Source organism: Camelus ferus, chromosome 18, assembly GCF_009834535.1.
Source record: "Camelus ferus isolate YT-003-E chromosome 18, BCGSAC_Cfer_1.0, whole genome shotgun sequence".
Classification (NCBI taxonomy): Eukaryota; Metazoa; Chordata; class Mammalia; order Artiodactyla; family Camelidae; genus Camelus; species Camelus ferus.
Genome location: NC_045713.1, coordinates 15,871,340 through 15,898,540, shown reverse-complemented (window position 1 = coordinate 15,898,540; position 27,201 = coordinate 15,871,340). Strand labels below are relative to the sequence as shown.

The window sequence follows — 27,201 nt, the reverse complement described above, 5'->3', positions numbered from 1 at the left end:
ACTGGGAAACTAAAAAATCTGTGACTTCCTTTATTGTAATATTTGCTTTATGGTGGTGGTCTGGAACTGAACCCGCAGTACTGAAGTATGTTATTACCTACTGTATTCCTCATGGCAATCTTACAGTGGGTATTATTGCTATTCCCATTTTACAGATGTAAAAACTGAGGCCTTGTGAAGTTCAGCAACTAGCTCAAGTCACACATCTAATGTATTCATTTCCTGTTGTTGCTGTAACATACTACCATAAACTTGGTGGCTTAAAACAATGCAGGTTTACTATCTTATAGCTCTGGAGGTCAGAGTCTAAAAAGGGTGGACAGGACTGCGTTCCTCCTGAAGGGTCTAGTGGGGAATCCATTCCTTGCTTTTTCCAGCTTCTAGAAGCCACCCACATTCCTGGGTTCACGCCCCACCCCCATCACTTCAACTTCTGCTCCCATCCTCACATCTCTGACTCTACCCCTTTTGTCTCCCTCTTATAAGGACCCCTGTGATTACACTGGCCCACAGGACAATTTCCCCATCAAAACCTTAATCACATCTCCTAAGTCCCTTTTGCCATGTAAGGTATCATATTCACAGGTTTCAGGAATTCAGATGGGGACATCTTTGGGGACCACAATTATGCCAAGCACACCCAGTGAGCAGAGAAAGCAGAGCTGGGACCCACATGTTCGGATTCCAGAGCCCTTGACCATCATGTCATAAACACTCCTGTGCTGGGATCCCCGCCTTACACCTGATCTCCCCTCCATCCCATTCTGAGACCTCAGATTCCTGTTGCCAAGGGAGGATAGTTTGGAAATGACTGGAGTGTTCTGTTGTGAAAGGGGGTAGGGTTGCATCCACTGTGGAGAATGGTCTGGCATTTCCTTGGAAAGTTACACACAGTTTTGTCATAGGACACAGCCCTTCCGCTGCTAGGTATATACTAAGAGATGAAAACATATTCACACGGAAACTTGTTCAGAAATGTCCACAGCAGTATTTTTTCATAATAGCCAAAAAGCAGCAAGACCCCAAATTGTCCATCACATGATGAATGAATAAACACAATGCTGTCAATCTGTGCAGTGGAATATTATTCAGCCATGAAAAGGAAGGGTTACTGAGAGACATGCTACAAAGTGGATGTACCTTGAAAACATGATGATCCATCAAAGAAGCCAGACACAAAAGGCCACATGTTGTATAATTCCACGTGTATGAAATGTCCAGCAGGGGCAGATCCACAGAGACAGAGAACAGTTATTGTTTCATAGGGGCTGGGGTCACTTAGTGGTGATGGGGTCTCCTTTTGGGGTGATGTGCTTGTCTCAGAACTAGACAGAGGTGATGGTTTTGCAACATTAGGAATGGACTCAATGCCACTGATCTGTTCACCTTAAAATGGCTAGCAGTTAATTTTACGTTATGTGAATTTTACCTCAATGGAGAAAAGAAAACACGGAAAGAGGCTGACAACTGTGGCCCCTGCCCACCCCTTGGCCTGGCTGTGTGGGCAGGAGGCCCATGGACCCCTCCTCTCCCCACTGACCCAAAGTCTTCCTGCCCAGACCCCCGGCTGCCTCGTTTCTTGTTTCTTCTCTTTAAAGAAAATGTGGGCTACTCTGAGTCATTAGAAGACAAAACTACTCGTAGAGCACCCCCCACCCTGAGACCCAAGCAGAGCAATGATGGGGGAAAAGCCACGGCTGGACACGTTTTAGATGCGTCAGACCCCAGACTGGGGTCCTGCTCCCAGCCCTTAACACCCACCAGGGTGGGACCAGGCGCCTGGACCCTGACCCTTCTCCCCTCAGTTTTCTCACCCTTAAAGTGGGTGTGTAAAGAGTACGCCCCCGCCTTGGGTTGTTGTACAGATTGAATGGAATAATCAATGCAAATGCTCCCTTAGCTCAGCGAACGCACTGGAAAACGTGCATCAGATGGCCATGCACCTCACTCAGCCTGTGGGTGGATTCCCTCTGGTCTGGTTGTTTGGGTACCTGCGGGCTCACCGGCCATCCTCACACTGCTCTGATCCCTTTACCCTTGGCTTTCCCCAGTCAGCACGGCCAAGGGCGCCTTGAATGGTCCTGCCTTCTGTAGACATGGTCCTCCTGTCCACAGTCCCGGTGGGTGTCCACTCAGGCTTTCTTCCCCGCAAGTTTCCAGAATCCTACATCACTCCTGTGGGATGCTTCTCCTAGAGAAAATGTTTTCTCGGCAGAGAAGCTTATATCCGTAGGGGACATCCCCAGAGGCAAGAATCCCCTCCTGTGCAAGGTCGGTCCCCGTGTTAGTCACCTGTGCTGCTCGGCCATCCACACAGAACGTTCTCATCTGTGTTGACGATGAGACCACAGCCTCTCCAAGTCCTTCAGGGGCTGTGGCGTCATAGCTTGAGAGAGTTCTCTGGCGGGATGAGCATCATGTTCCAGGTGGGCTCTGTCCCGGGCCCTGCCCAGCCTAACTCCTGGCTTCCAAGCCTTGAAAGTAAAGTGTAAGCCTCTGTCCTCAGATGTGTAGAAGGTAAGGGAGTAGAAGGACACAGGCAGGGAGAGACAGAGGCTGCTGGGCTCAGGGCAATTGAGGTGAATGGACTAGTGAGTCCCGGGGGCAGAGCGGGGGCGGCAAGCCACCGCCTGCTTCTATGAATGGCCTGAGTGGCACAAGCCACTCCCATGCCTCCACCTGCTTTCACACCACAAGGGCAGAGCTGGAGTGTGCAACAGAGATCTTAGGATGGGCAAAACTTAATATGTGTTCTATCGGGCCTTTTACAGAGAACATTGGCCAACGTCTGAGACGCGGATTGCTTAGGGCTTGCAAACTCAGGTGCCAGGAAACAGGTGAGAAAGGACAAGCCAAGTGAGATGGACTTGGTTTAAGAAACATCAGAGAGACATTAGGGGGGGGTGAGGACTATGGCAAACTGGAGAGCACGTAGCCCAACTTAACAGGGCAGCTCGAGTCAGCTGTGGGCTGGGCCGGGACTTGCCAGGGCTTACAGTCTCCACGAAGCAGCAGAAATCTAGGTGTTCCTGTAAACAAGAAAGGAGGCTGTAGAGGGTGAGCACGTGGACTCGGATCCCAGCCCTGCCTCTTCCTTACTGTGTGACCTTGAACCACTCTCCGGACACTCTCTTATCTGTAAACTGGTGGCAGTTACAGCACTTACGTCATAGGGCTGTGATGATTACTACGTTAACATCCTGGGGCTCTTAGAACCGTGTCATGCACAAACAAAACACGGGGTATGTTGGCAATTTAAAACCCTGTGGCACTGGCAACTGACAGACTAAAGAAAACACGTGGATGTTTTGCCTTCCAGCTGTGGGTCACAAGTCTGCTTCCCCGCAGAGTGCTTAAGGGGCATGAACTTGGAAGCCCGAGGGACTGGCTGAAGCCCAGCTCTGCCACTTAGCAGCCAGGTGACCTTGGGCAAGGGAGCCGCCTTGGGGGCCTGGGTTCCTGTCTGTAGAGCTAGGATCATTGTGAGGGTTATAGGGCAGGGACCTGAAAGGGCCTGGAGGAGTGGCTTAGCTGTCGAAGTCCTTGGCCCCCTGCTGCAGAGAAGCTCCCCCAGGACCAGGGTCACAGGAAGAGGGTGGAACTCAGATTCTTCAGTTAACTGTCACCCTCCCCCCGCCCCCACCACACACACCAGGGTCTGCCAGGACAGGGCAGCCCCCAAAGCTCCCACAGGGACCCAGGGCCACCAGGTGCTACACGAGGCTGCTTCTCTCGCTCTCCGTCCCCCACAGGTCCAGCCCCTGGGTTTTGCCAGGCCAGCCACAGTCTGCTGGGGAAGTGTCTGAGCAGGGAGCCTGCCTGGGCCAAGGGTGTGGGAGGGACATATCCCTGGGGCTGGTGCACCTCAGAAAGGGAGTTCAGTCTCCCCTGAGATGCAGCTCCCCCAGACACCCCTCACCAAACCCCATGGGCCGTGGGACTTGGGGAACACATAGATCAGGGGGCATGAAGTATGGGAGTGCCTGTGAGCAGGGCTCAGGAGTCAAGGCTCAGAAACGAGACCTTGGGTGGTCCTCCACTGGAGCCCTAGCAACCCCCTTCTCCCCACCCAACCCTGATGACAGGCATCATTGTTCCTCAGCCCCATGGACCCCCTGAGGCAGCCCCCCTCCCCCTGCTCACCAAGGCCTTCCAGCCCCAGGACACCATCCTGCGAGATGCTTGGTTACGTGGGCATCGAGGCCGTGCTGGACCAACTGAAGATCAAGGCCATGAAGATGGGGTTTGAGTTCAACATCATGGTGGTGGGTGAGTGAGGGCAGGGGCTTTTACGGGAGGACAGACCAGTGGATGCCACCCCGTGGGCCTGGATGTGTCGCCTCTCGGAGCCTCAGTGTCCCCATCTGTAAGGTGGGCCTGACAGTTATACCTCACAGGGGGGCTATAGCTGAAAATCTGGGAAACACTGAGTCACTGAAAGACAAAAACCACCCATGAAGCCCCAACCCGAACAGAGCAATAAAGGAGAGACCATGGCAGGGAGTGGGGAACTCTCAGACTCAGATCCTGGTCCCAGGCCTTAACGCCCACCAGTGTGTGATCTGGGGCACGTCCCCTGACCCCTCTTTGCCTCAGTTTCCTCATCTGACCTGGCACAGTGCCTGGCATCAGGGAGGTTCTCCAAGGGTCGGTTTATCTGGAATCGCATTTTCATATATGCAGAATTAATGTTGTAACTCAAAAACTACACTTCTAAAAAAATGAACTGGATACCATAGAACAGAAAATGTCAGAGTGTGTTGCCCCAGCTAAGAGCATTATTCTAAGGCAGGGCTACCCAGTAGAAAGGTACTAGGAGCCACATCCATAATTTTAAGTTTCCTAGTAGCCTCCTTTTAAAAAAAAGTAAAGAGAAACAGGAAAAATTAATTTTAACTGTCTTTTTTATTTAACTCAACACATTTCTAAATACTGTCATCTTGACATGTAATCCATATAAAACATTATTCATGAGATCCTTTTTGTTCTTTATGTCATACCAAGCCTGCAAAATATGGTTTGTTCTTGTCCACCGATGGCACACCTCAATTCACGTTGGCCAGGTGGCCATATTGCCGCTGGCAATAGCCAGGCAATATCACCTGTATTGGATAGCACAGCCCAAAGGACAGTTTCAGTCAGACACACAGAGGTGTGTCCAGCCATGATGTAGGATGTGTCCTACTGCGGGGCGTGGTCTGCAGAGTTTGAGAAGCCCCCAGGGCAGGGAGAATGGACCATCTACAAGCCCAGGCAGCCTGGGGGAAACTTGCCTAGTAGCTCTGAGCAAAATAAGCCAGATATGAAAGATGTCGAGGATGGGCAGCAACTGCACCCCGCTGATAAAGTCAGGAGAGCGGCTGTCCCTGTCCCTGGAGCTGTGTTAATAGTTACTGAGACGAGGCAGGAGTGGGCTTGGGGTAGCTGTGTGTTGTGTCTCTTGATCTGGCGCTGCACGCACAGGTTGTTTTATATGTAAAAATGCTTTGACCTGCCCATCCACGGATAAATGGATAAACACAGCATGGTCCAACCATTTGGTGGAGTATTATTCAGTCATGAAAAGGAATGAAGTACCAGTCCATGCTACAATGTGGGTGAATCTTGAAAGCATTATGCTGAGAGGGAGGAGCCACAGACAAAAGGACAATATTGCAGGATTCCATTTATATGAAATGTCCAGAAAACAGATGTGTGGTTGCCTGGGGCTGGCAGGAGGGGGCGTGGGGAGGAAGTGCTTAATGAGTATAGAGTTTCTTTTTGGGCTGATGAAAATGTTTTGGAGCTAGATAGAGGTGGTAGTTGCACAACACTGTGAACGTACTCAATGCCACTGAATTGTACACTTTAAGTGGTTAATGTTAATTTTTTATTATATGAATCTTGCTTCAATTAAAAAATGAGGGAGGAGGATAATATCTCAGTGGTAGAGCACATGCTTAGCATGCACGTGGTCGTGGGTTCAATCCTCAGCATCTCCATTAAAAAAAAAGTAGGGGGAGGCGTTGAGCTGGAGACGTATGATAATACGCACTTTTCCGTAAGTGTGTGATACTTAGCAAACAGTTCACTTTCCAGAACAGCTTATTTAAGAGCTTCCAAAACACTGCCTAACCCATTCACCATTGTTGGTGCCATGTGGTTCCTCACAGGGCAGAGCGGGCTTGGCAAGTCCACGATGGTGAACACGCTCTTTAAGTCCAAGATGTGGAAGTCCACCCTGCCAGGCCTGGGGGTGCCCACGCCCAAAACGCTGCAGCTGCAGTCGGTGACCCACGGTGAGTGAGACCCGCCTCCCTCCACCCCACCCACCCAGGCCCAGCCTCTGCCCCTTCACTCTCCCCCCCAGTCATCGAGGAGAAGGGCGTGAAGCTTAAGCTGACCGTGACTGACACACCCGGCTTCGGGGACCAGATCAACAATGACAAATGGTGGGTCCTCAGCAGGGGTGGGGGGTGAGGGAAGACCAAGCCCTGGCTGCCCCTGCCCCTCCGGTCTCTGGGAGCCACCTGGCTGTGGCACCTTTGAGGCTCAGTTTATTTGTCTATGCAATGGGTTTGTGCAACCATCCCTCCCAGATCCAAGGGAGTCAAGTAACTTGAAGGTCTAGCTCACTGCCTGGCACACAGTAAGTGCTCAATAAAGGCTGTGGTGTGGCAGGGGGTTAGAAGCTCACAGTCCAGAGTCAGGACCCCTGGGTAGACTGCTTCCCAGCTGCATCACCTCGGACTGGCCACCAAAGCTCTCTGAGCCTCAGCTTCCTTCTTTGTAACTTGGAACTGATGACACGCCCCTTGCAAAGTTGTTCAAGGCTCTCAATGTAAGACACACACACACACATATATATGCATAATCAGGACTGGCTGCACAACTTGTGGGACCCAGTGCAATGAAAATGGGAGGGCCCTATTTAAAAAGCACTGAGAACTTTAAGACTACGTCCGCAGAGTGTTCAGACCTGCGTGGGCCCTTCTAAGCCCAGACCCTGTGTAATGGCTCCATTCACATTCCCACAAAGCCAGCCCTGCACACAATGCCTCACATAGCACTTACCACGTGCAAGCTCTGTCCTAGACACAGGGATACAGCAACGAACAGAGCCGAAGAACATCCTTGTCTCCACGGAATGTACATTGTAGTGGGGGTGGGGGCAATCGATGAACAAAATTAGTCAGCTGTATGGAGGCTGAACCTGAACTCTACCACCCACACGGTACACTTCTGGGAGTGAAAGTACAGAGCTGTAATGGGCAGGGGTAGGGGTGTGCAATTTTAAGCGGAGTGATCAAGGAAGACCTCACAGAAAAGGTGACATCTGGGCAAAGACTTCCAGGAGAAGAATTAGCTATGTGCACACGCAGGGGAAGAGTGTTCAAGGCATGTGCCTAGAAGGTGGCATGTGCAAAGGCCCTGAGGTGGGGTGGCTGGGGGAACCTGAGTGATAGGGAGAGGAGGAGGGGCAGGCAGGCAGGATCAGTAGTGGGATCCAATAGGGCCTTGAAGGGCAACATAAGGGACTTGAGCTTTTTTTTTTTTTCTGACCACTGGAGGCTGAGCAGAAAGGGGAGGTGATCTGACTCCTGGTTTTAAAAGAATGTTTTTGGCTGCTGTGTTGACAGTAGTCCTGCAGGGAAAGGGACCCAGGGAGAGGAGGCTGGAGACCATTGCAACAGTCAGGCAAGAGTCCCTGGTGGTTTGAACCAGGTTCAGCATTTCTCTCCTTTAATGCTCACTCCTCCCTTACAAAGTAGCTGCTCTTATCGTCCCCATTTTACAGAAGAGGAAGCTGAGGCCTCAGCTGGAGAAGGGCAGGGGCCTCTCTGATGATGCAGAGGAGTTGGTGGAGGGTACTCAGGTAAACAAAGGCCTCAGGTTGTGCAAAACTGAAATTCCTGTATCCTGGGCAAACTGGGCGATTGGTCATCCTAACAGGAGATTCCCCAGAGGACCCGGGGTGGGGGCTTCTGGCAAGGTTCTGAGGTTGGGCATCTCCTGCCCCAGCTGGGACCCAATCCTGGGCTACATCAATGAGCAGTACGAGCGGTACCTGCAGGAGGAGATTCTCATCACCCGCCAGCGCCACATCCCTGACACCCGGGTGCACTGCTGCGTGTACTTCGTGCCACCCACCGGACACTGGTGAGGTGGCTGGGCCCACAGGTGGAGGGCCATCTGCGTGGGGTGGACAGGAGAAGGAGGAGGAGTCCGTGGCATGGGCTGCGAACTGGCATCGCCTCACTCACTCACACACTCGCCACCGTCACTGTCCTGCCTAAGCAGCCTGCGGCCCCTGGACATTGAATTCCTGCAGCGCCTCTGCCAGACTGTGAATGTGGTGCCCGTGATTGCCCGGGCTGACAGCTTGACCATTGAGGAACGAGAGGCCTTCAGGCGCAGGGTGATCTGGGCGCCTGGGGCCAAGCTGGGGGTCGCTGGGGTTGGGGAGCAGGCAAAGTATACAGGGTGGGCTGAGGTTACCCAGGTGCTGTCTGCAGATCCAGCATAACCTGAGGACCCACTGCATCGAGGTGTACCCCCAGAAGTGCTTCGATGAGGACATCAATGACAGGATCCTCAATAGCAAGATCCGGGTAGGAGGCTGTGGGAGGTGGGGAGGCTGGTGGGACCGAGCCTGGGCGATTTGCTTTCCACTCATGCTTTCCATCTGAAGATTCGTCTCTCTTCACAACTTGGGGAAAGTTCATGTATTTCTAGCAGGTGTGAATCTCCATCCATCCACAAACTCAAGAAGTAGGTCATATCAACAACCCCCAGAAAGGGAGAAAGTGTTTGCAAAGGAGATATCTGATAAGGGATTTGTACCCTGAATATATAAAGAACTCTTACAAATCAACAATAAAAGGCAAGTAAGCCAATTTAAAAATGGGCAAAGGCGGGGTTATAGCTCAGTGGTAGAGTGTATGCTTAGCATGCACGAGGTCCTGGTTCAATCCCCAGTACCGCCATTTAAAAAAGGAAAAAGAAAAATAGAAATGATCAATGAGAAAGAAAAAAATTTCATAGAAAAAAATTCATATGGCTATATGGTCAACCTCATTAACAACCAGGAGAATGCAAAATAAAGGGTGTATATGTATAAAAAAATGGGCAAAGGATTTGAATGGACATTTCCCCAAAGATTTTACACACATGGTTAGTAAGAATATGAAAAAGATGTTCGCGGTCATCAGTCATGAGGGAAATGCAAATCAAAGCCGCAATAAGATACCACTCCACGCCCACTAGGGTGGCGATTATCAAAATGACAGACAATGACAAGTGTTAGTAAGGAATTGGACAAACTGGAACTTTCATGCGCTGCTGGTGGGAATGTCAAATGGTGCATCCGCTTTAGAAAACAGTCTGGCAGTTCTTCAAAGGTTAGACACTAGCCTAGTGACCTAGCATTTCCACTCTAATAAGAAATGAAGCCTGTGTTGGGAAGAGGGTGAAGCTCAGTGGTAGAGTGCATGCCTAGCATGCACGAGGTCCTGGGTTCAATCTCCAGTACCTCCATTTAAAAAAAAAACCCTAATTACCTCCCCCCGCAAAAGAGAAGAGACAAGTAAACAATAAATAAATCAAAATTTTAAAAAACATGACTATGTGAATTGTATCTCAATAAAGCTATTTAAAAAAAGAAAACCTATGTCAACATAAAAACTCATATACAAGTGTTCCTAGTAGAATTATTCATAATGGTTAAAAAGTGAAACAGTCCAAATGTCCATTAATTTATAAATAGATGAACAGGGTGCTGGGTATAGCTCAGTGGTAGAGCACATGCTTAGCATGAGCGAGGTCCTGGGTTTAATGTCATACCTCCATTTAAAAAAAAATAGATAAATAAATGTGGTCCATCCATCTGATGGAATAGCCATAAAAAGAAATAAAATTCTGATAGACGCTATAGTGTGGATAAACCTTGAAAATGTAAAAGCCAGACCCAAAAAGCCAAATATTATATGACTCCGTTACATGATGTCCAGAATAGGCAAATGTATTGAGACAGAAAATAGATTCGTGGTTGCCAGGGGCTAGGAGGTTTGGGGGAAACGGGGAGCGAATGCTAAAGTGTAGGGGTTTTCACTTGGGGGCGATGAAAGCGCTCTGCAATTAGATTGTGGTGTTGGTTGCACAATCTTGTGAACATATTAAAAACCACTGAACTGTACCTCTAAATGGGCAAGTTTTATGGTATGTAAATAATATCTCGGTAAAGCTGTTACAAGGAAGAAAGGAAAAAAGAAGGGGAAAGAAAGAAAGAGAGGAAGAGAGGAAGAGAGGAGGCGAGGGAAAATAGTATCTTCATTTTCTCTGAATCAACTGAACTCCAACTGCAAGTCCCCATATTGTTGTCCTTGTGGTACATTCTGTCAGTCTGTCTGGATCCTGCAAAGCACTTGGGTGAGGCATCCACCTCCCCCAGGGACCCTGTTAGCCTACACAGCACTTCTGCTTGGATTAGAAAAAGGCAGTAGCTTCCTTCACAGACGGGGCCTTGCATGGGATTTCAGCCCTACACAGCCTCATAGCCAGATGCCTTTGTGCAGTGCACAAACTGCACATTTGTACTTGGAAGCCCTGCTTCCCAGTTGGCACCAAATTTCTTTTCACATTCCCTCTTTCCACTCCCCGCTGGAGCAATGAACAGCATTTCCTGTGAAAGATTCAAAGAACCTTGACCTCCTGCTTTCTGTCCTGAGGCCGGCAAAGACAGCAGCGTGGCCACAGCTGGAACAGAACTAGGGGGAAATGAAGGAGAATATATTCAAATTAACACTTCAATAAATCATCCAGATGTGTAACATTGATTGAAGGTTGACAACGGGCTGGTATATAATAAGTATGCAACAGATAGTTGTTATTAGCATCAATTTATTCCCCATCACAACCTAATTCTTAGAGACAAAAACAAACCACATGCAGCACTTGGGGGGTTTTGTTTGTTTGCTTGCTTTGTTTTGGCATGGGAGGTAATTAGGTTTTTATTTATTCACTTATTATTTTTTTTAAATGGAGGTACTCGGATTAAACCCAGGACCTCATGCATGCTAAGCACACGCTTTACCACTGAGCTCTACCCTCCCCGCTCAGCACTTGGGAGTTTAATCTCCACTTCCTTTCTGGCCATGAACAAGTAAACAACTGGAATTTCCACAGGGCTTAGCAAACTTTTGTGAAGGGCTAGACGATGGTAAATATTTTAGACTTTGTGGGCTACGAGTCTGTGTTGGAATTATGCAACTCTGCGGTAGTAGCAGGAAAGAGTCAATGAATGGGCGGGACTGAATGAACTTGAATGTTTCGGCCAAGGAGCCATAGGTTGCTAACCACTGGTTTATAAATTCTCTCTCTTAACCCTCATGACAATGGTTGACGGTTTCACAGGTAAGAGATAGGGACAAGAGCAGGATTATATCATTAATACGACTCTGAGTAGTACTGGGTTTCCAAGATTTACTCTACGTACCTCTTAATCTTGCTAAGCCCTTCCCAGAGAGTCGCAAAGCCCTGCGTGGGTTCTGTTGTGACTCCCATTTTACAGATGAGGAAACTGAGGCGCCGATTAGACTTTGTGTCTTCTGACTTTAGATGTCTGTGCTCCTTCTCCCACTTTCTCTCCCCACAAAGGACAGCACCTTTCAAGTTCCTACCTTGGTGTCCTCTCTCTCCACTTCCCCAGTGGGACCAGCCCTCCCTCACATCTTGTCCCCTCCCCACAGGAACGGATCCCCTTTGCTGTGGTCGGGGCCGACCGAGAGCACCTGGTGAATGGGAGATGTGTCCTGGGCCGGAAGACGAAGTGGGGCATCATTGAAGGTCAGTGCAGGGACTCTGGGGAGGGCCCAGGGAGAACGGACTGAAAAGCCGCGCATGCCTTTGGCATCCTTACACCCACCATAGAGCCCCGTGTAGTTAAGCCCAGAGCCAAGAAACAGAGCCCTGGGGTCAATCTCCTTTGTGCAGCTGAGAGGCCCTAGGGAGGTAACCTGACTCTCTGGGCCTCAGTTTCCTTACCGTCAGGTGGGCATCACTGTAACATCAACCTCATAGGGCAGTCAGAGGGGTCAGAGCCACTCCTTTGCACGATGTCCGGCACCCAGAAGGTGCCCTATTTGCTCACCAGAATTGATTGTGGGCCTACCAAGTGCCGGGCACACGATGTGTGGTTCCTGAGGGGTACAGTGAAAGGGGGACCAGCAAGGTTTCTGTGCCCACAGAGCTGATGAGACAAGGACAGGTGGGAAAAGTAGAGTGAAGAAAACGTGCAGGGTAGGAGGGGGAGGTACCCAAGGGAGCAGAGGATGGGCCTGCTGAGGGCCAGGCCAGAAAGTGGAGGAGACACAGCCCCTGGCCTGAGTCCCTGACTTACCGATACAACTGTTAAAGGCAGGAAGTAGCACATATTATATGTGGCATAATAAACATCCTACACTCATTATTAAATGTATAATGATAAATGATCAGTGGGTTCCTTGGTTCAACAACTATTTGTAGAAGCCACCTGTACCAGGGCTGGGGGCGCTGGAATGAATGAAAGAATGGAGAAGGGAAGTGGGCTAACACGGGAGGTGCGGGGAGGGGCGGGGCGGCTGGTAGATGGCAGTGTGCTCGCTGAGGCCAAGGGCAGGGCTGCAGGCAGAGCCGCGCTCAGGGGCTCGGTGGTGTCTTGCAGTGGAGAACATGGCTCATTGTGAGTTCCCCCTCCTGAGAGACTTGCTCATCCGGTGAGCGAATGGGGAGCCCGGGGGGCTACGGGGGGCCCTGGAGGATTCTGTGGTCAATCCAGCCGTCCTGCCGCCCATCTCCCAGCACCCACCTCCAAGACCTGAAGGACATCACCCATAACATCCACTACGAGAACTACCGTGTCTTCAGACTGAACAAAAGCCACGTGCTGCCCCGTGGGCCCGGCTGGGTGAACCTGGCCCCAGGGCCCGGCCCCCAGCCCTGCCAGTCCCCAGGCCACCCCCCGGACCATGAAGGTCTGCCGGTGGACCCAGGACAACTCGGACGATGAATGCTAAGCACTGGAGCACCCTGGGCCCAGGGTCTCCCGGACGCCATGGCACCCCCCAACCCCCCGCACACACCTGTATACTAGAGCGTGTATTAAAGGTGAACATTGCTTTTTGGGAAAAGCTGTGCTTTGAAAACAAAAGGTGTTTTGTAAATGTCTTCTTTGAGCTATTCTCAAATAAAATTGTGTTTCTTTTTAAAGTAACAGTATGAGACCCCAGGCCCTCAGGAGTCGTGAAGACCTGGGAGGGCCTCCCTTGGACAACCAGCCCCTTTCTGCCCCAGAACCAGAGTCAAGTTCCAAATCAGGCTCTGCGGTCCCAGTCCCTACCTCCTGGCACATGGCGTCATAAACACTTAAAACTTTGCCATCTTCCCAAAACTGTGTGCTCCCCCACCCCCCACCCCCTCACTCCTGCCTCCCCCTCTGCCTCAACCCACCCGGCAGACCAGAAGGAGGGAAACCAGCTCCAGCTTTGGAGTCTGGTGAAGCTATGTGAAAATCCCCACCCTGCCACTGACTTTGTGCGATTCAACCTTAGGCAAGTCACTTACTCTTCTGGGCCTCAGTTTCCTCATCTATAAAACGGGGATGGGGTGGGGTGTAGCTCAGTGGTAGAGAGCATGCTTAGCATGCACGAGGTACTGTTTCAAACCCCAGTACACCTCCATTAAAATAAATAAATAAATAAACCTAGTTACCTACCTTCCCACCTGCTGCAAAAAAAAAAAAAGGGAGGTGGGGGTGATACTATGGCTCTCACAGCATTGCTGTGTGGACAAAATTGAGGAATTCACGGAATGTGCCTGCCACCCCTGGAGAAACAGCTCTCAGGGATGAGTAACAAGAGAGCACAGGTCCAGGGTGGAGGCTGTGCCTGCAGGGTGTGTGCCCTCCCCGGGACTCTCTGGAACCCTGGAAAGGAAATGGACTTCACGGAAGCCCATGCGGTACATGCAAGCTCCTGGAGGGCACGAGCAGGTGGGGAGCATTCAGTGAGTGACTGTGGGGTGTACTAGTCAGGGTTCTCCGGAGAAACAGAAGCAGTGGGGCGTGTGTAAGGAGATATATTACAGGAATTGGCTCCTTAGGTGAAGGTGGCGAGAAGTCCTGCTATCTGCCGTCTGTCTACAAGCTGGAGACCCAGGAAAGTTGGTGGTGTAATTCAGGGCAAGTTTAAAGGCGTGAGAATCGGGGGGTGGGGGACAGTGGTGTGAGTCACAGCCTGAGTCAAAACATCCAAGAACTAGGAGCTCTGATGGTCGAGGGCAGAGGGTGGATGTCTCAGCTCAAGCACACAGTAAAGTCACCTTTCCACCACCTCTTTTGTTCTATTCAAGCCCTCAGTGGACCAGACGGTGCTCACTTGCCTTGGGGAGGGGACTCTTTTTGCTTTAGTCTACTGAATCAAATGCTAACCTCTTCCGGAGACACCCTCACAGGCACACCCAGGAATAATGTTTTACCAGCCATCTGGGCATCCTTTAGCCCATGCAAGTAGACACATAAAATTAATCATCACATCAGCTCAAAGTCACCTCTGCCCTGAAACCCTCCTTGACTTCTCTAAGCCTATGTACTCGCTGCCCTCTCTGTGTACACGTCATGTGGTTTTCTGGTTAATCTCCCTATTGTCCAGTGGGACCTCTGTAAGGGCAGGGATACACAAGCTTCATACACGTGACAGGCACTCAGGACCTGGTGATTAAGTGAGTGAATCCTGCAATACCTGCCCCATAGTTATTTACCCACTGAATTTACAAACCTGCTGACTCCAGGTCTGGGGAACTCCCAGGGCCAGTGGGGACCCACACTATCCACAGCACAACATCTCACAGTTGGAGTATTACTGTGGATGAGCTGAACTCATTTCCAAGGTTAAGGTTATGGCCCCATCTACCTTTCAAAATCACATGCCCTTTGGTTCAGCAATTGCATTTCTAGGAATGGATCCCACGAATAGACTAGGATTTCACAGCCTCGGCACTATTGACATCTGGGGCCGGGTCAGCCCTTGTGGTGGGTGGTGGGGGCTGTTCTGTCCTTTGTAAGACAACCAGCAGCATCCCTGGCCTCACCCACTAGGTGCCAGTAGCACCGCCCCTCCTGTTGTGACAATCAAAGATGTCCCCTGTGGGCACAATCTCCCCAGTTGAGAACCACTGACAGTGGTACCTACTGCAGGAAAGAACACCGGTGGGGAATGGAAAGTAAATGCCATGTATTCGTTTCCTACAGCTGCTGTAACAAATTAGCACCAACTAGGAGGCTTCAGCAACACAGATTTTTATCCTCTCATAGCTCTAGAGGTCAGAAGTATGAAATTAATGTCCCTGAGCCAGAATCAAGGTGTCAACAGGCTTGCACTGCCTCTGAAGGCTCTAAGGGAGAATCCATATCCTTGCTCTTACCTGCTTCTAGAGGCCACTGTCATTCCTTGTTTCATGGTCCCTTCCTCAGTCTTGCTTCTGAAAGATCCTTGTGGCTACATTGGGCCCAGGGGGATAACCCAGGATCCCGTCCCCAACTCCAAATCATTAGCTTAATCCTTAATCACATCTGCAGAGTCCCTCTTATCATATAAGGTAAGAACATGTGTTCAGGGTCTGGAGTGGGAACAGGGGATATTTGGGGGCGGTTCTTCAGCCCACAACATCATGAAATATAAGGAACAAGGTCCTTAAAAAGAGTAAGGCAGCTCTGTGTTCATGCTAGGAATAGACTCCCAGGGCCCACCAGGTGCTGCTGCAGAGGCTGGGGGATGAGCAGAGAACAAAACCAATGGGCCGCCCTCAGAAGCTTGAACCTGAGTGGGGCAAGATGACAAAAGACAAAGCAAATACATAACATGTGAGGAGGCTGGATTGTGATGGGTACTCTGGCACCAAGTCAGGCACTGAAGAGGGATAGGACTGTCTGGGGTTGAGGGGGTTGCAATGTTAAGAAGGGGGTCTGGGGGCTCACTAAGAAGAAGATTTTGAATAAAAACATGAAGCAATAAAGGCATATCTGGGGACAGAGCATTCCAGACAGAGGGAAAAGAGGACACTGCAAGTGCAAAGGCCCTGGGGCAGGAGTATGCTGGCAGTATTCAGGGAATAGAAGGCCTGTGTGGCTGAAGCAGCATGAACCAGGAGAGAGAATGGGAGGAAATGAGGACAGAGAGGTAGGGAAGGGCAGACACACAGTTGTTGCATTTGAACTGAACCCAGGACCTCGTGCTTACTAAGCATATGCTGTATCACTGAGCTACTAGCCTGTTAGGTGCTGCATTTGAATTCCTTATCATGACTCTTTGTACAGACAGATTGATTGCCTAAAAGTGTTGATGAGAGGAGAACAAGGAGCAATAGAAGTAGGCAGCACAGGGACAGAAATATCTGGAAGGGCACTGAAGACCCTGGGACCCACGGCTGCTTCCAGGGAGGGCAACGGGATTGGGGGTCAAGAGTGGGAAGGAGACCTAATTCTCACTCTATCTCCTTTTGTGCTGCATGAATGGCTTGTTAGCCAGAAGCATGTATTCCCTATTCAGAAAACATTACTACATTTAAAATATGAGCTGTACACCAGAAACTAACACAACATTGTAAATCAACTAGATTTCAATTAAAAAAAAAATTAGCTCAGTCCCTTCCCTGAAAGGATCTCCTCCCTCTAGGGTCACCTGGAGACACAAATAGAAAGCCACTGGCCTACCTCTCCCTTCCTGGTTCCTGGTCACCCTGCTTTGGCCCTCCCCCAGGCTCCAGTAGCCTCCTCTCACCGTGTTCAGACCCGGACTGCCCCTTTCTGATCACTAGGGCGATCTTTTCTTTTCCTTTTTTTTTTTTTTTTTTTTTTTTCTGGCTGTTGTGGGTGGTAATCCAGGGACAACTGGTCCTGCTCTCCGCTGCTGGCTTTCCTTACAGTCTGGAAGCTCTTGCCTTGCCTACGGGGACTGCAGCCCATACTTGGCACAGAGTCAGGTGTGTACCCAGAAATGGCTGTGCCCAGATTCCTCCTGCATCTCCTGACCCACATCAGCTGGGTGAGGGCAGAGGTCTCAGCTGGCGCATCTTGGGTTTCCCCAGGCCCAGCAGGCGCGATTACAAGTCCAGCTCTGCCCCTTTAAAACTGCTGGACTTTAGACAAGTCATCTGACATCTCGGAATCCACTTCCTCATGCAGAAAACAGGGGAAGCGCTCCAACCTCCTACCTCAGGTCTGTGTGTTCACAGATGCCCAGGTTCTTTGAGGAGCCTTTTTTTTTTTTTTTTTTTCTGATCGTTTTGTTCCTTTTTGTAGGTGTTGAGGGATTTCCTTTGTGTCATACATTAAGCAAGTTCATGTTGTGATGACACAGTCATTGTATTAACTAACAATGGTGGGCAGTTTTTAAATGAGTGAATTCCCACATGCCTGGTACAATAAAACCTTCCCCAGATTTCACGGACAAGAATGTTCTAGCAGCCTTATTTATGGTTGCCCATAACTGGAAACTCCAAATGTCAGATGACAGGAGAGTGGATAAATTGTGGCAGAGTCGCACAACAGGCTGCTCTTTGGCAATCAAAATGAACCTACCACCGCTGATACACACAACAGTATGGATGAATCTCACAGACCTAATGGTGAATGTAGAAGCCAGACAGCAAAGAGAACACATTCTGTGGATGCCTTCCACAGAGCTCAGAACCAGGAAAAAATCCATCGAAGGTGATGGAAATCAGATCTGTGTTTTGGGGCAAGGGCTGGAGGTACTGACTAGGGTGGGGCATGCGGGAGCCTTCTAAAGTATTGATAATAACCTATATCTTGATCTGAGACTACACAGGGGTACAGATTTGTCAGTCTTTGAGCCATACCCTTAAGATTTGTGCACGTTACCATAGCTATGTTATAGCTCAAGTAAAAATCTTAGATGACGAAGAGAAATTTATAAAAATTAAAATAGAGAGGGGAGGGTAATAGCTCAGTGCTAGAGCACCTGCTTAGCATGCGCGAGGTCCTGGGTTCAATTCCCAGAACCTCCATTAAAAAAAAAAACAGATTTAAAGATGACCTCTTTTAAAAAATTAAAATAACTATATATAAAATAAACAACACGGACCTAGTGTTTAGCACAGGGAACTATACTCAATTTCTTGTAATAACATATAATGGAAAAGAATCTGAAAAAATATTATATGTATGTATATGTATGATTGAATCACTTTGCTGTACACCTGAAAGTAACACTGTAAATCAATTACACTTCAATACAAAATTAAAATTAAAATTAAAATTAAAATAGAAACAGTATACAATCAATATTACCTGCTTTAAAATTAGCACTGCATTTATTTTAAATTATTTCTGAAAACATTTGCTAGGTTTCAATGCTTCAAGAATGCAAATTCCCAATAATGGTTATTTTGTTATTATTGCTGCTGTTAAAAAAAAAAGAAAAACCACATTAAGACTTGCAGTTTATGCCCCCTGTACTCCTGCCCAATCACATCTCTCTCCAACCCCTGCCCCACTACGCAGTGGGTAATCATCACCTTGAATTAGGTGTTTATCCAAATCCCAAGTACTTCTTTACATTTCTATTGCATATGCACGTATCCCTCAATTATATGTAGCATTGTTCTGCCTGTTCTTATAATTTATGGAAATGGTTTCATTCTGCCACTTGTTTTTTTGCTTAATACACTCTCTGTGAGATTTCTCCATCCATCATTCTGTTGACTGACATTTAGATTGTTTTTAGGTTTTATCGTTACAAACAACACTGCTCTGTACACAGAGGCAGTCTTTATTACTTACAAAATTAGCATATATTAAGCCTTTATTATGTGTCAGGCATTCTGTTGTCTCTTTAAGTCACAATGGCTCCTAATCCAGATGTTAGTATCCTCATTTTATTAATGAATTATCCTTTTTTCTGTTGTTGTTAGTGGAGGTATGGGGGATTGAATCCAGGACCTCATGCATGCTAAGCACACGCTCTACCACTGAGCTATACTCCACCCCCATGAGTTATTCTTGCCTTCTCTTTTCTTCACCACAACCCAATTAGCCATAGGGCCCTGCTGATTCTGCTTCAGGACTCTGGGTCAGATCCATCCCTCAGTGACTACCGCCATCACTAGTATTACATCAACTCTGGATCCTGGCAGCTTCCAGCTGATCTGACTGATCCCCTCTCTTCTCCCTGAGATCTGTACTCCAGAAAGCTTCCTCTCCTATCACAACCTATCCTGCTCGGACTCCTAAACTCTGCTGGTCTCCCGTTGCCCTTGGGATATAACCCTCAATCTTCACCAGAGCCTCTGAGGCCCTCTTGCATGGTCCCACCTCTCCAGCCTCGTCTCCCACACTTGGCTCCCTGCACCGGGTCACACTGGTCTCCTTTCTGTTTCTCAAATGCACCCTGATCCCTCCGGCCTCAGGACCTTCACACCTGCGGTTCTTTCTGTGTAAAACCCTCTCCCCTAGTTCCCCAGGCTACTCTAAGCTACCTTCACACTCCTTCACTCAACTGTCACTTCCATCCTCAGGGAGTCAGGGTTCCTCTTTCCTACCCCTTTTGTTACCAGCCTGAATTCTTGGCCTCCTTAATCAATAGAAATTGATAAGAGGGAAGAAGACAAATTCAGCCAAGGCTTTACTGGGACTCATGCAGCACAAGGGAGCAAAAACAAGTAATAGGTTCCCTTGCTCACTCCCTGAGGAGGGGGAGAGCTGGTGTCTTAAATGGGGTGAGGGTAGGGGCAGGTCCAGGGGTTGGGCTGGAGGGGGCACGTAGGTGATCTGCCCACCCCCATGGTGGTGCTGTGTGCAGGGATAATGCACAGAATCCTGCTTTTGCTCTGGACACCTCAGAAGTGGCAGTTGGGTTTTTGGCCCTTTTGTATCTTATTGCTTATATCTGGTCCCAACTGTGCATGAACACAGTTATTTTTAGTTCTTTATAATTTCTTTGTATCCTGTTGTTCCCTCTGGTGCAGACATTGCAGCCCAGGGTCCCAGGGTCCCACGGTCCCAGTTCCCAGGTCCCAGCCTGGGCATGCTCTGCAGCAAAGGGCCCAAGTCCCAGGTCCTGGCATGTTTCTCTTCACCAGCATTCACCAAAGAAACGACTAACCAACTATTTGTGCAATTATTTGTCCACTGTATGCCTTGCTTGGTAGAATGTAAGTTCCACGAAAGAAAGCACCTGTTCATCACCATGGTAACCCCAGCCTGGCAGAGCTGACAAACGGGATTGCTCAAAATACGGCTCTACGCAGCATGCCAATCAATGAAGTCAGAACACTCCCTCACTCCATACACAAAAATAAACTCAAAATGGCTTAAAGACTTAAATATAAGAAAAGACACGATAAATCTCCTAGAAGAAAACATAGGCAAAATATTCTCTGACATCAATCTTAGCAAGTTTCTCCTAGGGCAGTCTACCCAGGCAATGGAAATAAGCACAAAAATAAACAAATGGGACCTAATTAAACTCATAAGCTTTTGCACAGCAAAGGAAACCATAAGCAAAACAAACCGACAGCCTACGGAATGGGAGAAAATATTTGCAAATGATGCAACTGGCAAAGGCTTAATTTCCAGAATATATAATCAGCTCATACAACTTAATAATAACCCAATCCAAAAATGGGCAGAAGACCTAAACAAGCAATTCTCCAGTGAAGACACACAAATGGTCAATAGGCACATGAAAAAATGCTCAATATCACTAATTATCAAAGAAAGGCAAATCAAAACTACAATGAGGTATCACCTCACACCATTCAGAATGACCATCATTCAGAAGTCCATGAATGATAAATGCTGGAGAGGTTGTGGAAAAAAGGGAACCCTCCTACACTGCTGGTGGCAATGCAGGTTGGTGCAGCCAGTGTGGAAAACAGTATGGAGATTCCTCAAAAGACTAAAAATAGACTTACCATATGATCCAGCAACCCCACTCCTAGGCATATATCCTGAGGGAACTCTAATGTGAAAAGATACATGCACCCCAGTGTTCATAGCAGCACTATTTACAACAGCCAAGACATGGAAGCAACTTAAATGTCCATTGATAAAGAAGCTATGGTATATTTATACAGTGGAATACTACTCAAAGAGAATAAAATAATGCCTTTTGCAGCAACATGGATGGACCTAGAGATCGTCATTCTAAGTAAAGTAAGCCAGAAAGAGAAAGAAAAATACCATATGAGATCACTCATATGTGGAATCCCCCCCTCAAAAAGAGGACACTATGAACCCATCTACAAAACAGAAACAGATTTGCAGACTTAGTAAACAATCTTATGGTTAACCAGGAAAGGGGGTGGGAAGGGATAAATTTGGTAGCTTGAGATTTACAAATGTTAGTCTCTATATATAAAAATAGTTTTAAAAAAATTTCTTCCGTATAGCACAGGGAATTCTGTTCAATATCTTGTAATAACCTTTAATAAAAAAATGTGAAAATGAATATATGTATGTATATGCATGACTGAGACTGACACATTGTAATTGATTGTACTTCAATTTAAAAAAAGCAAGTAGTATAGTAAAATGTTTATTACAAAATCTAGGTACTATGTGTATAGTTGTTCAGCGTAAAAATACTTCCACTTTCCTGCATGTCTCAAAATGTTGATAATAAAAGCATAGTTAAATAGAAAAAAATATGGCTCTATGACTGAAGCATTATGCTGTACACCAGAAGTTTACACAACATTCTAAACTGACTATACATCAATAAATATATATATGTATGTATATACAAAAAATATATATATGGCTTTAAAAAATATATGTATGAATGGATGAAAGGGTTTTGAATGAGTTAATGTCCCCTATTCACAGATGTGGAGACCGAGGCTGAGAGTATGTAAGGAACTGTCCAGTGGCCTCCGCAAGGACAAGGTCGCGCCCACTCCAGTCTAAGCCCTTTCTCAGGCCCTGGCAGTGCTGCGTCCCAAGGAGACCCTCCAGGAGGCACTGCACTGCCTTGCCCCTGGGAGTCTCAGGCGCAGTGCGGGGCACTACGGGAAGTGTAGTCTGGCCTGCTTCCCCAGTCCGGCGCCCTTGAGTTCCACTTCCAGCAGGCACCTTCCTCGTGTGAGACAGCTGCAGTGGATCTGGGCTCCATCTTGGTCACCTCCCCCGTGGGACCTAGGTCAGCGTTCACAATAACTTGCATGTGCATGATGTAAGAAGTAAATATACTCATGCGCTGATATTATAAGGATGGGGTAACTACGTACAATACGCGTGCGAGGGCATTATATAAGGACCAGTGTACACCTGAGGTGCACACAACCCCTTGTACTACAATAAAGTGCTGTTTTGCTCCATGTCAACTCCTTGCACATTATGTTGGCTCCTCACGCATTCCTTCAGTTGGGCAGCTCACCTCTTTGGATCCCTCTCCAGCCTCCTGCGGCTGACACTTGGCGTAGTAGTTGGCAGGATCAGGTGAGTGCCCCTTCTGCTCTCCCTTCCTCTGACGGGGAAGCTCAGATGGAAACACTGTGGCCCCCTACCTCTTTACGGTACCCAGTAGCGGCCTATTTGCTGGCATGGGCCCCACCTGAAGACTGGGACACAGTGGTGCCCCCAGCTAGAGTTGTTGGAAAACAACGTCCCACAGGCCCACTGGGAGGCAGCAGGGAGGGTAGCCTGGATGTTTTCAACTGCTTTACGCCACGCCAGCCGAGAAAATAGAGAGTTACAGGTGCAAGTGGAGCAGTTACAGCGCAAGGAGGAGGAACTTGAGCAGAGACTCAGTATAACGGAAAAATGCCTGCATGGCTCCAGTTCCAATGCCTCTTCGGGAGTGGTGAGCACGGCCCCCCTTGTTCTGCTGCGTGTACAACCCGTGGTGCTGCAGCAGGTGGAACTGGAGGGAACTGGAGGGGAGTGCCTGCAGGGCCACGGCAGGCAACTCAACAAGCCACCTATACGTCTTATTCGTCGATGGAACTGTGGGACCTAGCAAAGCAGTGTGAACAGCGTATGGGTGAGTCAGTCCCTGCATGGCTACTGCGCCTTTGGGATGATAGGGCTGACCAGATTGAGCTATCTCCAAAGGAGATGGGCCCGCTGGCCAGCATAACAACTGTGCCCTTGTTGCGACAACGGCTGCAAAACATTTCCCAGTCTAGTGCTGATGCCGGCAACCATACATTGATAAACTGGTTGGTGGCTGCTGCACACACTGTATGGGACAGTGCAGGGGATTTACCTGAACACATGAGCAAATGGACCACGTATTTGGATTTAGTGCAAGTTGTCCGAGAAATGGGCATGCGCCAAGTTATGTTTGCTTTGCAATTCCACAGTCCAAATGAAGAAGTTCTTACAGCCTGGATGAAAGACTTGATTTTGGCTAACGGCCCAGCGGGAACATTTGGGATCATGGCAGCATTACTAGCGCCGTATGTAGACCACCCCATACATGAGGCAACTGAGGCTCTCGCTTGTCTAGGGGACATAAAGGTGCGCCAAAAGGGAGTACATGCTGCCAGGACTAAAGGTGAGTCCATGGCCTCCTCCCGTGCAATGACTAAAAATGGGAAGCCCACTCAAGGGGAAAAAAAGAGGAATGCTCCAATTCCGGGAGGGCCCCAGAAGGTAAGTCGCCGACAAATATGGTGCAACTTGCTGGCGGCTGGCTTGGACCATGCAAAATTGGACGGCCAACCATTGGAGGTCCTGATGGCCCTGTGGAAAAAATTATGGCCTGAGCAACAATACACCCTGTTGCCAGCCTTCCTACAGGCCCAAGAGGTGGCCCTTACTGATTTCCTCCCTGACTAGGGTTGAGGCTGAGGCGTTCGGAACGTGGGGAACCCAAGCAACCGGAGGCCACACGTTGAACTGACCATCCACTGGTCTCCCACGAACAAGTAGCGGATATTGGCATTAGTAGATACAGGAGCCTACATTACATTATTGTATGGAAATCCAGATTGCTTTAGGGGACCATGATACAGAGGGATACGGAGGCAAGCAAGTGTGAGCCAGATGAGTGACTCTGACTTTAGGTATTAGCCGCTTGCCCTCCGCTGCATATGAAGTACATGTATCCTCAAATAGCTGAATATATTTTGGGCATAGACATTTTACAGGGATTGCAAATACAGATGACTCAAGGGGAATTTCACCTGAGAGTTCGCATGGTGAAAACAGTTACACGGGGGCACCCCCATCGTGCACTTCTGGTTCTGCAACAGGCCACTCGAGTGGTGAACATCAGGCAATATCAGTTGCCGGGGGCCACGGTGAGATAGGACGGACTATCTTAAAACTTGAGGAAGCCGGTATTATTCAGCCAACGCATAGCCATGTAACTCTCCAGTGTGGCCTGTGTGGAAGCCAGACGGCTCCTGGAAGATGATAGTGGACTGTCGAGAACTGAACAAAGTCACCCCCATGCATGCGGCTGTGACAAACATAACAGATTTGATGGACCGGCTGTCCCATGAACTGGGTACTTGCCACTACGTGGTTGACCTGGCCAATGCGTTCTCTACAGACACAGCCCCTGAGAGCCAGGGACAGTCTGTGTTTACCTGGGAAGGAAGACAATGGACTTTTGTTGTATGATCGCAGGGATATCTGTGCAGCCCCACACTGTGCCACAGCCTGGTGGCCTAAGACCTGGCCACATGGAGCAAACCCGACACTATTCGTTTGTTCCATTATATAGATGACATAATGCTAACCTCTGACTCCCTTTCAGATTTAGAAACCAGTGTCACAGTGCTGCAAGAAGCCCTGGCGGGCTGGGGGTGGGCTGTGAATGAGGACAAAGTGCAAGGACCTGGATGTTCTGTCAAGTTTTTGGGTGTTGTCTGGTCAGGTAAGACCAAAATGCTGCCTGAAGTGGTGATAGACAAGATCCAGGCATATTCCCGCCCCGACACGGTTAAACAGTTACAGACTTACTTGGGCCTTCTGGGATATTGGCAGGTGTTTATCCCTCATCTGGCCCAAGTAGATAAACCCTCTATAAATTGATTAAGAAGGGAAAAGTCTGGGACTGGACAGATGAAGCCGAACATGCATTCTTAGAAACTAAGAGGGCGGTAGCCCAAGTGCAGGCGCTGCGCACCATCGATCCCTCCCTCCCCTTCTGGCTAACAGTCCGCGTGGATGATGATGTGTATTGTTGGGGCTTATGGCAAAAGCATGGGCAACGGAAAGTGCCCATAGGGTCCTGGTCTCAGCCGTGGAAACAGGCTGAATATCATTATTTCTTAATTAAGAAACAATTGTCAGCAACTTATGCATCCTCAGTAGCCACTGAGCCCCGGATGGTACGAACCACATACCCCACTGCAGGATAGATACATATGTGGGCAAAGCAACCCCAACTGACGACTGGGCAGACCCCAACCCTGACTAAGTGGGGTGCTTACTTAGAACAGAGAGCCCACTACACCACCAGCCCCTTGGCTGCAGAGCTGCAGCAGGGGTTAGGGCCTGTGAGATTTGTTGCACCTGCTTTGCAGACGCTCCCACATCAGGGGGTGGACCCCACACCTGGTCCCTTCCTCGAAGGAAAGGGACCACCCCCGGGGAACCCTTGGTACATGGATGGTTCTTGCAATGACAGTCTGCCCACTTGGGTTGCAATGGCATTGCACCCTGCCACCGAAGCCTTCTGGTGTGAGAGACGAGAGGGCCAGTCCAGCCAATGGGCTGAGCTACTGGCAGTATGGATGGTGTTAATGTATGAATCCAGCCCTTTGCAGCTCTGCACGGAAAGCTGGGCTGTATACCGAGGCCTCACACTATGGCTGCCCCATGGGCCACGCAGGACTAGATGATTGGGCACTGAACTCTATGGAGACAGCATATGTGGAAAGAATTGTGGGACAAAGGCCAAGAAAGTCAGTACACAATTTACCAGGTGCCAGGGCACCGCCCAGCCTTGGCACCGGGCAACGATGCCGCTGACACGCTAGCCCATCTTCGTTCTGTACAGGCCATGTCTCTGGGACCCAACATAGGTCCCTGGCTCCATAAGAAACTTGGCCATGTAGGCCCATACACAATGAGGCAGGCAGCCGACTGCGGGGACTGCAAGTTGAGCCAAGTTGAAGCCAAGAATGCCGTGCAGCCATGCCCATGGTGTGCTAATCGCCACCCAGACCGGCAGCGATGGCCCCAGCAGGCGGGGATGATTGCACAGGGGGTCCAGCCATTGCAGGTGTAGCAAGTAGACTACATAGGCCCATTTCTCCTAGCACAGGCTTGCCGTACCTGCTGACGGCAGTAGACACCACTACTGGCCTGGGTTTCGCTGACCATGTGCCCCAAGCTATGCAGGACTCTCCCATCGCAGCACTGGAACTTTTACAAACCTTTACAGGACTCCCTTAGAAATACAAAGTGATAGGGGGCCCCCTTTACTGCCCAACAGACCCAGGAATAGGCCAAGGAAAATGATATTAAATGGACACTGCGTGTGCCTTACTGCCCCCCAAGCAGCAGGAATGATTGAGCGATACAACAGCCTACTATAGGATAAATTAAGGGCCCTTTAACCACAAGGACGAGGCTGGAACATTGTACTGTCACAGGCGGTACATCTTTTAAATGAACAACCCTGCCGTACAGGTATGAGCCCACTAGATAAGTTATTACAGGGGACCATTAGGAGGCTCAAGATTGGGCCTGTAAAGGACGCCTCCAATATATCAATAGTAGGGTGCGTGTTAATATCACCTGCCCCCAGGGTCTTAAATTCGGGGTAGCAGGACACATGGACATGGAAGGGCCAGATTCAGGCTGAAGGCCCGGGTTAGCCCTTTTAGAACCATGAGGGGTGACAGGCTAAAGAAAGCCCTGCAGGTAACCTGTGAATGGCCTTTTGATGTACAGGTCACCCTAGGAAGGACGGGGGTGTCCCTTCTTAAGGGAGCAGAGGCCCTGCGACTCTAGGCAATTCTGCTGATAGCCTCCAAAGCACTTCCAAAGTGTAACCAACCCAGTACCGGAGGATTGGTGTGGTACCAGCGCCAAGGGCGGACAGCCCTTCCTGCCACTGTACTCTCCCAGGACGGTAAAGTAGCCTGCATCCTCCTGGAAGGGAGAGACTTGCCAGTTATGGTGTCCACCTCTGCTTTATCCTTTCGTCCAGGGTGACGAGGAATACCATATTTTCCTGGGCACACACATTTGTGCGAGTCCACAAC

General features: G+C 49.1%; 1 protein-coding gene across 1 annotated transcript; it reads left to right on the top strand.

Moving 5' to 3' along the window:
• Window positions 1–4,106: 4,106 nt before the first annotated feature.
• SEPTIN12 (septin 12) lies at window positions 4,107–13,143 on the top strand. Its single transcript, XM_014551795.2, is given in 10 exon segments — window positions 4,107–4,269; window positions 6,153–6,278; window positions 6,350–6,431; window positions 8,002–8,139; window positions 8,281–8,398; window positions 8,496–8,591; window positions 11,727–11,823; window positions 12,680–12,731; window positions 12,817–12,936; window positions 12,938–13,143. Coding segments are annotated over 10 exon segments (1,086 nt in total). The 3' UTR covers window positions 13,032–13,143.
• Window positions 13,144–27,201: the final 14,058 nt, after the last annotated feature.